Source organism: Bubalus bubalis, chromosome 18 (assembly GCF_019923935.1).
Source record: "Bubalus bubalis isolate 160015118507 breed Murrah chromosome 18, NDDB_SH_1, whole genome shotgun sequence".
NCBI classification, from domain to species: Eukaryota; Metazoa; Chordata; class Mammalia; order Artiodactyla; family Bovidae; genus Bubalus; species Bubalus bubalis.
In genome coordinates, this window is record NC_059174.1 from 13,564,591 (window position 1) to 13,576,132 (window position 11,542).

Here is an 11,542-nt window from a genome sequence, read left to right on the forward strand (position 1 = left end):
GGGTGACTGTGGGGTCAGGAAGGTGAATACAGGGGTGAGGAAGTCACATGGCCTCAGAGTTGTTCCCAGAGTCAGTGAATAAAGCAGAAAGCATCTAGGCAGAGTCACCCCCACGTGACCAGCCAGTGTCTCCCCTGGAGCGATGGGCCCACCGCCCAGCTCCTCCTGGGGCTGCCCACCTGCTGCTCCAGCCCCAAGAGCTCACATTCACATGCCAGGGTCACACAAGGGACAGGGGTTGCCACGCTGTGCATCTCAGGGACCCTCACAGATGATCGAGGACCCCAAAGAGTGAATGTGGGGGGCTCCCATTTATTTTTACCTGCTTCAGAAGTTAAATGTGCTAAGTTTCTTAAAGATTTTGTTTATTGTTTATTAAAAATAATCACAATAAACCCATCACACCTTAACATTTTGTGAACAATAGCTATTTTCTGAGACAAAGCTGTAATGAGAGTGGCAATGTTTGGCGTTTCTGCACGTCTCTGCCTTTGGCCCCATGAACATCCTCCTTGTAACACTTTGCCTGATGGGTGGGCTGTACTGTAACCGCTTTTAGACAACATGGCTCTGGTTGGAAAGGACGAGATCTCCTGCAGGGGCATTCTGATCCTGGCACTGGGCAGTGAGCTTCCCGAGCTCTGCTGGTCTGTCTGCTGCTTTGTCTTTGGTGCGGGCAGGGCTTTGTGGCATCTACATTGGTCATTTGGAAAATACTGCTTCACTGACTAAGCAGAGCTTCCAAATGCCGACGAGTTTCATTTTATAGTATCAAAAACTCTCATCCGAAAAGTCCTTAAACTTGGGAAACTGCCAAGCTTTTAGGGAAGACAGACGTTTCCAAAATTGCCATTTTTTTCTTGAAAGCACAAATGCTTGTCACTAGCAAGTGTAGTTCTTCACTCAGAAGCTCAGAGGGACCAGGACTCGGGGACGGAAGATGTCCTGAAGCTGATGTGCTTTGTGTGGGTAGGTGGTGGTGAACTGTGGTGCCCTGGTGTGTGTGGAGCCTCTGGCAGTGTGGCCCCCCAGCTTCTGCACTGTCCACGGGTGTGGTGGCCGTAACCAGCCCCCCCTCCCCAGTGCAGCCCCTGGTCTGCTGACCACCTGAAGAACTGCTGGTGTAGGAGTGTGGGTTAAGTTCTGCAAAAGAAGGAGGTAGATGACCCCTGAGGTGACCAGAGCTGAGCGGCTGGCTGGCCGTGCCTCCCCAATGCCCAGCGGGGTCAGCTGACTGTCCTCAGTCTTGGGCTCTTTCTGACTGGGGTCCCAAGCCGCTGCATCTCAGAGGCTGCCCTGCAGCACTCAAGGAAGAGCCCCTGGGCTCCATGACCCACCTTCCTGCAGCCTCCCATTTCTGAAGCGCAGGTGTGACTGTGTCCTGGGCCCCAGGCCTGTTCCCAAGGTGGGGGACAGGTGGCAGGTGTTTGAGCTGCAAGCAAGAACTGGAGTGATTCTGCATCTTCCTGAGCACTAGTTCCAGGCCATCCTTATGGGGGACAAAAGAGCAGCCCTGAGGGGTGGAGGCGTGGGAGGGGTCATCCTGGGGAGAGCGGGCTGTGAAACCCAGTCGGAGGCTCTGACTGACCCATGGGAGAACCGTCGTCTGTTCTACATGATACCCAAGGATGGACCCTCATGGGAGCCCCCTCCACTCTTGCCCTCTGCTCTCCTGTCCTCCAGCTCTGCCCAGTGCTCTGCGGGCACCTGGGGATGGATGCTTGGGCAGCTGCCAGACCACCTCTCCAGCAGCTCAATGGGCCAAGCGGAGGCAGCTGGGAGGAGAGGCGCACTGGAGCTAGAACTTGGTGGTCAAGAATTGACACAGCATCTGGGAGAGGTTAAGGGTGGAGGGTCCCTAGAATGAGCAGTTGTGTTGTATTTTTGGCGTTTCGTGTCTCCTTGGCTGCCATGTCCCCCGGCCCCTCCTGAGTTCTGCAGCAGAAGCTCACCTACTTTCTCACAGACACCGAGGCGTCGCAGTAGAGTGAAGCTCAGCAGAGCCACGAGGCTGGAGCCAACACGCCTCACTGCTCACCTGGCAAGGACTCTGCGTTTGCCGGCGGAGGCCTGCAGACCCCCGACTTGGGGAGGGGGTGCGGCCCGCCGCGCCCAGGTCCTAGCCTCTCCCTAGCACCTCTCGGTCTTGGCTGCCATGGTGCTCTCCCTGGAATGCTCCACCATCTGCAAGGTGATGGAGGCTGGAAACTTTTGTTCCACTGAACTTTGCCAGGGAGCTATACTTAGCCACCAAGTGGAGGCCAGGAGTGGGCTCTCTGAGTATAGATAGTAACCAGTGGGCTATTTTCAAACTTCCAGAGAACCCCCGGAATATTCTGGGCCAACCCGATATTTATGGAAGCCTCTGGGCTCCCTAGTGCGTCTGCAGATTCAGGAGAGAGGTCTCAACAGGGAGTGGGGGGCAGCTGGGCCCCCAGGAGGCTGGGCATCCCTCCCACACCTGTCCTGGGACCTGAGCCATGAGCCGGGCGTGAGCGTCCCAGTCAGAAGGCAGCCCCAGGGGTTTTTTGTCTGCCGCCCCTCATGCGCCTCCCGGGAGCACTTTTCATATGGTGCAGATGCCGCCCCCCCCCACCCCAATTCTCTTGTCCAGAATCCTGCAGGTTTCTTAGGCTCCTGCTTTTGCCCAGACTTAGCCCACCGCCTCCAAAACACCTGCTTCCTATTCCTCAGGTCCTGGGGCTCCTGTCCCCCAACCCAGTCTCCTGCCCTGGAGAGAGGCACTGACAGTGTGCGTGGAGCAGTGTGATCAAAAGGCCTTCTGATGGGAGAACAGAGAAAGTGTGACACATAAAAATCTGGGTAGAGAAAAGCAAGCCTGTAGTTGCAGGGCAGGAGACCCAGATAGCAGTGCCCCACCTCACGTGGGGTCAAGCGTGAGTGAGGGTTGGACCCCTTCTTGATTCCCACCTGTGGGTGTTGGGAGTGGGCTCCAGAAACCCGAACACTAAGCGAGTGTCCTGGGTCAGTGCTGCTGCTGACCAGGCAGAACCACGAGGAACAGACAGGTGGGAAGCTGTGAGGCCTGAGTGGCCAGCAGGGACGTGGCCCCATGGCAGGGACGCGGTGTGCTGACTGCGGCCACCCTGCTCGCAGGGGAATGTCTCCCCCATTCATTCCACGTTGGCTCCTTGGCAGGTGCCTGGGCCTGTCTTCACCCTGCCTGCCAACCCACCCTCCGCCAGCCCAGATATAAATATAAGAGCATTTTCCATGGGCCAGCACAGAAGGGCAAACATGGGACTTTATTTTAGGCTTGTGAAATTCCCTTCCTCCATCCCCAACAGGTGCATCGGCTTCATTTAGATATTGGTGCTCAGAAATAGAACACAATTTACAATATAGCTTCCTTCAGGCATCTGGATGCCATTTTAAAAAAGCCGTCCAGTGCGGTGGTCGGACACAAACACAAGTGCAGTTGGAGCTCAGCCTTTGCCAGGAACCAGCAGAGGCTCCCGAGCCCTGGGCTGCCCACCCCACCCAGCAGCGGCCCGGGCACTTCAGGAGACGGTGCGGGGTGGGGGTGGGGTGTCCCTTTAGGCCAGAGGCCCCTTCTCACCCGCAGTGGGGCCCTGACCAGGACAGCAGAGAGGAGGTGGGGTCAGGCACCAGCAAACTCCAGAGGGGGCTGCGGGGGTGGGCTCATGCTGCCTTTGGCGAGGTGTTTCTTGTGAGATGGCTGCCGCCTCGACCCTTCGTGCCTGAGGGTAACAGGGACCCACCAGGCATCTCTGGGCAAATGTGTGTTGTCATCAGCTGTTACAGGGTGAACAGTGCCCCCATTCATATACTGAGGTCCTGACCCCAAGGAACCTCAGAACGAGGCCTCATTTGGAAACCGGGTCTTTGCGGATGTTGTCAAGAGGAGATCATCAGGGTGGGTCCTCGCCCAGTCTGACGGGTGTCCTTATAAAAAGGGGAAATCTGGACACAGAGACAGACACACACATGCGGGGAGATGGAGGCAGAGATGGGGGTGATGCTTCCATGAGCCACAGAATGTCAGAGGAGCCAGCAAAACAGGAGCTAAGAGAGGCCTGGGGCCCCAGAAGGGACCAGCCTGGCGGGCACCTCAGCCTCAGACTTCCGGCCTCCAGGCCTGTGGGGGAGTCATTCTCTGTGGTCTGAGGGCCCCACTCTGTGGGTTTGTAACAGCCACCCCAGCAAAGGGCACATTTCCTTCAAGGGAAACGTCCGGTTCCTGCCATCTGTCCTCGAGGGAGGCTGACTCCTGTGAGGGGAGCAGCGGGCCTGGGAACGCGAGTGTGGCTTCCTCCTCAGGGTCTGTGTTGTCAGCAGATGCAGTCTGGTTCAGGCTGGATCAGGGGCTCTCCTGGGTGGTTAGTTTCATCAGGGTCACCCTTGGTCCAAAGAAGCCCAAGGTCCGGTTTCCTCTGGCATGTCCCCAGGTCCCTTCTGACGGCCGGATCAAACCAGCCACCCGGGGCCTGTTTGCCCCCTGACGTGTCCCTTGGGGTCTGTGTGTGCAGAGCCGGGGACGGTGTGGTCCTGTCACACAGGACATGGGAAAGGGGTCAGCAGGTCCAGTGGCTCAAGGCTGAGAGCGGGGGCTTCTGCCACTTGCCATATGACTTCACTCTGGGAACGGGACTGAGGTGCCTAACTCTTTCCCTTGGCCCGGACCAGCCCTCCTGCAGAGTGAAACAGGCGTCCCCTCCTGGTGTCAAGGACTCAACCCATCTCCGCCAGACTCAGGCTTCCTTCCCAGTTCCTGAACGCCACCCTGCAGGGTCCGGCACAGACGACTCAGACACGCTGCCAAGAAGCTGGGCCAGCCCAGCAGGTGACTGCCCATGACAAGGAAATGGGGTCTCAGCATCTGAGTCAGCTGGGGAAGCTGTGTTCTGGGTGGGATCAAAGATGGGCTGTTCACTGGTTTGAGGGTGCTGCAGCCTCAGGAGGGCGCTGCAGCCTCAGGAGGGCGCTGCAGCCTTAGGAGGGCGCGCGCAGGAAGGAGGCTGGACGCTGAGTGACGGGCTTGGGCCGCGGGCAGTGGGCTACAGTGAAGCTGTGTCCATGGTGGTCAGTAGAGATGCTGCAGGCACATCATGGACTGTCCTCCGAGTTAGGCTTTGAGAAGATAAACGCCCACCGCAGACAGCTGGCCTCAGGTGCTCTCTCACACCCTCACCCCGTCCCTCATCTGCGCTGAACTGTCCCTGCGTCCTTCCAAGGGAAGGTGCCCTGCTCACCTGGGGCTGCCAGCCCGGAAGGACCGCACAGCTCAAGGCCCTTGCCCCTCGGTTTCCCCTACTCGGGCCAGAAGCCCGGATCATCCAGGTGCCCTGCAGCTGCAGCAGCCTGTCAGAGCTCAGCCTCTTCCGTGGACCTGGGGGACTGGGCGAGCCTCAGAGGCCAGCGCTTCGGGAGTGCAGGCTCTTTATCACCCTGAATCCACCCGCCTCGGGGCCTCCTGCTGCTCCCTCCTCAGGACAGCCTAGTGAGGAGGCAGGGGGATGCGTGTCGTGAGTGTGCGCCTGTGCACACGTGACATGAGACAGCTTGGCCCACCTCCAGGCAAGTGGAGGTGAGCCTCGAGGTAGCTCTGCCCGCGGGTGGCCCCCAGGGATGTGCTTGGCCCAGGTCAACCTGTCAGTCGGGAGCGGAGGGCACCCAGGGTAGCCCCGGTCTCGTCAGCCTTGCTCAGGGGTCGCCTGTGTCGGCTGAGCACGGAGGTTCTCATCAGGATGAGCGTCTTCCCTGGAGAGAAGCCCCTCACCTGGGCAGGGGAGGGTGCCAGGCTCCTCAAGGACACCCCTCCCCTCTCAGGGGGTGCAGCAGCCAGCCTCCTCATGCCGCGCCAGGAGCGCCATGCGGGAGAAGGTCTTGGCGCAGCGCTTACACCGATACTTCTTGGTATCCGAGTGTGTCTGTAGGTGGGCCCGCAGGTTGGAACGGTCGGCGAAGGCCCTGCTGCAGTGAGGGCAGGTGTAGGGCTTCTCACCTAGGGGAGCGGAGGGGACACCGGTGAGGGACCCGCTTGCAGCAGTCAGAACACTGAGGGGGAAGCCCCCACCTTGTGAGTGAATAACTGCCCCATCCAGAGGCTCGCTCAGCCCCCAACAGGGACTCCAACGCCTTCCTCCCCATCGCCCCCTCCCTCTGGATAACTGATGGGGGTGTCCTATCCACGCCTGCCCTCAGCCGAGGGGTCACATGCCCAGTAACCTGGGCAAGACCTCAGCAGCTAAAACACAGACTTTGGTGAGATGGCTCTTCTGCTGGAGCTCCCCGGGGCCCCTGCCACCAGCCCTGGGCGGGAAAGGCACTGCGAGCCTTCTGGCAGCTGTGCCCGCCCCCACCTCCCCCCAAGCCGTGAGTGAGGGTGGCCATGCGCGGGCAGCACACAGGCCCTGGAGTGCACCCGTGTCCTCCAGGCCGCCTCCAGTCAGGGCAAGCGGGGATTTGGACAGAGTCCTTCTGCTGGGACCTTCTGTTAGGCCGACCCAACAGGTGTAAAAGGAAGGTCAGTGAGAGTCCTCTGTTCAGCTCTGCCTGTGTGGAGAGTCCTGCGGGGCCCAGAGCATCACGTTCCCGCTGCCCGGCCCTTGTGTTCCCAGAACAGGGCGCTGACCCCTGATGGTGTGATCGGGCGCCCGGAGGGGGACATCCTCAGTGAGTGGTCAGGGAAAACCGGATGGATTTCCAGCCTGAAGAAAGGCTCCTATGAAACCCTCCTTCCTGTCCCTCACTCAGTACGACTCACAGGGCTGTGACCAAGGGTAAGGGAGGGTCCAGTTATGGAAAATGTGTTGTAAGGCCCGGAGCTGCCTCTCCGTGCCTGTCTCTCAATCACCGAGTGCTTCACAAAGCCCAGGACTCGAGATGAAGAGTCCCCGAGGGCAGGGCAAGGCTGGGCCCTTGCAGTCTTTCTGGGCTGTTTAGTTTATAATGGACAGAGTGAAGACGCGGCTCCCTGCCCCACATTCCCCTCCCATCTGCCCCTCTTCTGCAGCACTTGGCACTCCGTGGCCACCCTCTCACCCAACGATGGGTTTGCTCCAGAGTAACTCCCAGCCCCATCTCTGTCCCTCAGACAGACTGCAACCCCCTGGGGTCCTCCTGCCCAAGCCAGGCCCTTCTGGCTCCTCTCCTTTCCTTCTCCTCCAGAATCTGGCAAGGCCACGGAATGTGAGAAGTCAGGCCCTGCAGACGCCCTGTGCATCCCACCAGGTGTATGAGTTGATACTGGAGACAGGAATGTCCCCAAAAGGATGCCTGTGTGTCCTAAACCTGGGTACCTGTGAGTCTGGGGGTGTGGGCCTTTGAGCCGCAGCCTCAGGACACCAGGAAGTAGAAGCAGTGTGTGTGCATCTGTCCTCTTGCTTATTAAACCACCCCTCTCCCTGCACCTCCCACTTTGAGAGCCAGGCCTCACCCCGCCCCCAGCTGGCTCCTTGGGGGCCCGCGTCTACCTGTGTGGGTCCGGAGGTGGCCCTGGAGCAGCCAGGGCCTGGAGAAGGCCTTGCCGCAGATGGCGCAGAGGCAGGGCAGCGTGTGCGTGCGGATGTGCATCTTGAGGGCACCCAGGCTGCCGTACTCCTTGTCACAGAACTTGCAGGTGAAGCAGCGCTGGGCCTGCAGGTGGCAGTGCAGCTGCTGATGCCCGGCCAGGGCGGCCTGCGCGTGGAAGGGCTTGTGGCAGGGGAAGCCCCCCGGGGTGCAGGGGGCCCGCTCGGCCCCCTGCAGGCAGCAGCCCGGAGCCTGGGCCCCATCTGCGTTCAGGATCGAGGGCCAGCGCATGGGCAGAGCCAGCAGCGGGGGCAGGTTGAGGTGGTTCACGCTGTCTCTGAGAGGTGCGCTGGGGGCCCGGCCAGCCCAGGGGTTCTCCAGGCTGACTTCCAGGGGGCCTGGCCCCGAGGCCCTGCCAGCTTCCTCATTACACAGGAACGTGGGGAGGGGCAGGGAGACGTGGGCGACGACGGAAGTGAAGTCCCAGGGCTGGGGAGGGTCGCCAGATGTGGACGGGGCTGCCTTGTCTGGGAAGACGAAAGGCACCACCAGCCCCCCACAGGCCGCACAGGCACCATTGGTATCTAGAAGCAGGGCGGGGAGACAGGGCACGGTGAAGTCTGAGTCCCAGTGCTGAGAGTGCTCCAACCCGCCTTCTTGGCCCAATCCCACGACCAGGCCTTCGGCAGCCCTGTGCAAAGGAGGTCCTCACCAGACAGAAGTGTGGGCCACTGGGTCAGAGCAGGAATCTCAGCTCCTCTTTAAAAACAAGGACAGAGAAACATCTCACAGGGTCCCAGAGCAGCCCTCAGGGGCCAAGGGAGGCCCCCTGACCCCCTGGGCAGGACAGGCCCTGTATCTGAGCCCATGCCCCAGCTCAGGGCCAGCTCAGAGCTCTGTCCTGCGGGCTCCCACACAGCATTAATTCACAGCACTTGGCAGCAGGCCGATGTGTGTAAAATAGCTAATTGGCCTCCAGTCACCTCCGACCCCCGCTTGCCCATCGCAACACGGGTGCACACAGCCTCCTGCGATGCTCCCAGGTCAAAACAGGTTGTTCCAGCTGGTGTCCACTGCCTTCTGGGTTGGCCTGCCCTCAGGCTGTGGGCCAGCATGCCTCATGCTTGACCCGGGGGCAAAAGCCCCCAGAGTAAACAAGTTAGGCAAGTAAGAGTTCAGTTCTGCACTTCCCCAAAGATCAAATCTCCAAACAGCTCTCAATCTATTTCTTATTTCATGTGTCAAAATAAATCTCTGGCCCCATTTCTGTGTCCGCACTATTGCTCTGGGTTGAGAAAGACAGACCATAGAATGGGGAAAATATTTGCAAATCAGATATCTGATAAGGAATTAGAGCCGAGAACATATAGGGAAACTTTGCACTCAACAATGAAACAACAAATAATCCAATTTTTAAATGGGTAAAGAATCTGAATAGACATTTTTCCAAGGAAGACATACACACAACCAGTAAGCACCGGAAAAGATGCTCAATGCCCTTAGCCTGCAGGGAGATGCAGGTTAAAGCCATAGTGAGGTGCCACATCATATCCACCTAGGATGGCTAGAATTAAAAATAGGCAATTAGATGTGTTGACGAGGATGCAGAGAAATGGATAAGTGAAGGAAGTTTTCCCCTCCTCCGCCCTCTCCTGACTTCACTGTTTTCCACTGCAGTCTTCCCAGTGATAACATCAACACACCAGTTTCCTGTCCTTCCAGAAGTGGAGGCTGGACAGTGACTAGCTAAGGGATGAAGTCCAAGGAATTTCTGGAGACAGCACTGGGGTGCCCAGACAGTCTAAGGGCCCTTGTATAGGAAGAGAGTCACCTTAAGTCTCTGAGGCTCAGCTACTACCCAGGCCCCAGGTGCCACCATGGAGCCAAACCCTATCTGGGGGCCAGTGTTGACCCCACTGGGAGGGCAGGGGAGAGGCAGCCATCTGCTGGGTGCTTGTGACTGCATGCTTCTGTTAATACTTTTCTTTTTAGTTAATTAATTACTTTGGCTGCGCTGGGTCTTAGTTGTGGCAATGTGGGATCTAGTTCCCTGACCAGGGATTGAACCCAGGCCCCATGCATTGGGAGCACAGAGTCTTAGTCACTGGACCACAGAGGAGTACCTCTGCTAATACTTTAAATGTTTCCCCATATGTCCTGGGTTAGCTAGATTGTTTTATTCATCCTGTACCTCAGATTCCTGGGAGAATAGACTTTTAAATTCCCTTCTGGCTTCAGGGGTTCCCTGGGGAGGCCCAAAAGGGCACTTATTGAAAAGTGAAGAATGCTGCTGCTGCTGCTGCTGCTAAGTCGCTTCAGTCGTGTCCGACTCCGTGCGACCCCATAGACGGCAGCCCACCAGGCTCCCCCGTCCCTGGGATTCTCCAGGCAAGAACACTGGAGTGGGTTGCCATTTCCTTCTCCAATGCATGAAAGTGAAAAGTGAAAGGGAAGTCGCTCAGTCGTGTCCGACTCTTAGCGACCCCACGGACTGCAGCCCACCAGGCTCCTCCGTCCATGGGATTTTCCAGGCAAGAGTACTGGAGTGGGGTGCCATTGCCTTCTCTGAAAGTGAAGAATGGGGGACCCCAAATCCAGCATCTCCGGTCTATGCTAGGGTAACTGCCTGACAGAAAGAGGGTCACCACAGCCATTTGGCCTCAGGAAGCTGGTGCTCAAGGCTGAGGGAGAGGGGTAGGGAGCAGAACACTGGTGGCCCAAAGCTGCTCCCTGACCATCAGTCACTGGGCCTTGGGCGACTGTGGGGTCTGCACAGATGTAGAGTGGGGTGCCTGTGACACTGGACTCTAGACAATGGTTTTTCAGCCTGTAAAGCCATGACCCATGTGAATTATGTGTCCTGTCATACATGTATATCCAAAAGAAAAGTTTCCTTTACCATCTGCATTGTACTCTGATGGTTTCTGTTCTTTTTTATTTTATAAAATTGCTGGTGGTGACTCAACTGGATTTCTAAATGTGAAGTTGAGAATCCCAGTCCTAGACTCTGCCCACTGGTGGCAGCACCCGCCCCCCTCCCCCAGCCTGGACTGTCTCCCTGCTGCCAGTCCTGAGTGGGCACCGATTCTGTGCTCTAGTCTCCACAATGTCCCTCCACCCCGCTCTGAGACAGCAGTACCCCAGAGGGTCTTCACCCCAAGAAGCTGTGGAGCTGGGGGCAGCTCTGACCACTCTGGAGAGGCCTTTGCCCCGGCACCTCCATGTGTCCTGACCCTAAAGGGAGTGGGGATGAGTGCACAGGCCTGGTTGCTGGACGCCCGTTTCCCCACCAGGGTGAGGACTGTCCTCCCTTAGTCCAACCTACCCTGGGCAACCTTCTCTAGGGTGAGGGGAGGTGGGAAGGAAGGAGACCCCCAGGAGGGGTGAGGAGGCATTGGAGGGGGCCCAGCAACCTACTGGGCGAGCTGGGGCTTGGCACCACGGGCCCCCTGGGTCACTCTTCCCGTTCCCTCTGCTCACCACCCAAGCCAGGATGCTCTGGGGGCCTTTGGAGAGCAGCCTGGGGTCACGTCGTCTCTCTCCGCAATATCTGTGGGGCTGTCTCAAATATCTTGTCCCAGGAAGATGGCCCTGGGGTCCTTTTGCTAGGATGAACATGCCAGGCCATAGCGAAGAGCCTCAAAGTGACTAGGGGCCTGGAAACTTATCTAAGTGGACAGAGAATCCTCACCCACTCTGCCTGACGCGAGGCCGAGGTCCCTGAAGTGCACAAGGCTCCCGCGGGACACCTTCCTACCTTCAGCCCCGTGGTCCCTCCTCCCACCTGGGACAGGTGTCCCGGCTCCCGGGGGGCTTGGGCGGGCGGGGGCGAGGCGTCTCCCCTCTTGCCCAGCGGGAGTCGAGCCCTGGGCGGGGCAGGGAAGCGAGCAGCCCCTACCTCTCTGCGTCTCCAGCTGCCCGTAGTTGGGGACCCTGTGGCTGGAGTGAGTCTTCACGAGGAAGGAGCGCGGCATGGTGCCCTCGCGCGGGTGGCGCTGAGCGTCCGCCGGCGCCCGAGGGCTGCGCGTCCCGCAGGTGCCTGGAGGGT

The 11,542-nt window shown here is 58.7% G+C and overlaps 1 protein-coding gene across 2 annotated transcripts; it reads right to left on the reverse strand.

The window, feature by feature from the left end:
- Positions 1-3,247: 3,247 nt before the first annotated feature.
- On the reverse strand, positions 3,248-11,541 carry SNAI3 (snail family transcriptional repressor 3). 2 transcript variants are annotated; one of them, XM_044931206.1, is made up of 4 exons: positions 11,393-11,541; positions 7,458-8,078; positions 5,885-5,986; positions 3,248-5,112 (listed from the first exon to the last, which is right to left on the reverse strand). In XM_044931206.1, the coding sequence occupies exons 1-4, from the start codon at positions 11,466-11,468 to the stop codon at positions 5,108-5,110; spliced, it is 804 nt and encodes a 267-aa protein (XP_044787141.1). In that variant the 5' UTR covers positions 11,469-11,541; the 3' UTR covers positions 3,248-5,107. The 2 variants fall into 2 exon arrangements, with proteins under 2 accessions (XP_044787141.1, XP_006043221.3); XM_006043159.3 differs by having other exon boundaries at positions 3,248-5,986.
- Between the last annotated feature and the right edge of the window lies 1 nt (position 11,542).

Bases quoted from the DNA above. Each gene is read 5' to 3' on its own strand.
- SNAI3 (XM_006043159.3), bottom strand. From the start codon at position 11,468: ATGCCGCGCTCCTTCCTCGTGAAGACTCACTCCAGCCACAGGGTCCCC. The intron at 8,079-11,392 runs GTAGGGGCTGCT...CCCTGCTTCTAG, and splicing joins GCAGCTGGAGACGCAGAGAG to ATACCAATGGTGCCTGTGCG. The intron at 5,987-7,457 runs GTAGACGCGGGC...CCGCTCCCCTAG, and splicing joins CCACCTCCGGACCCACACAG to GTGAGAAGCCCTACACCTGC.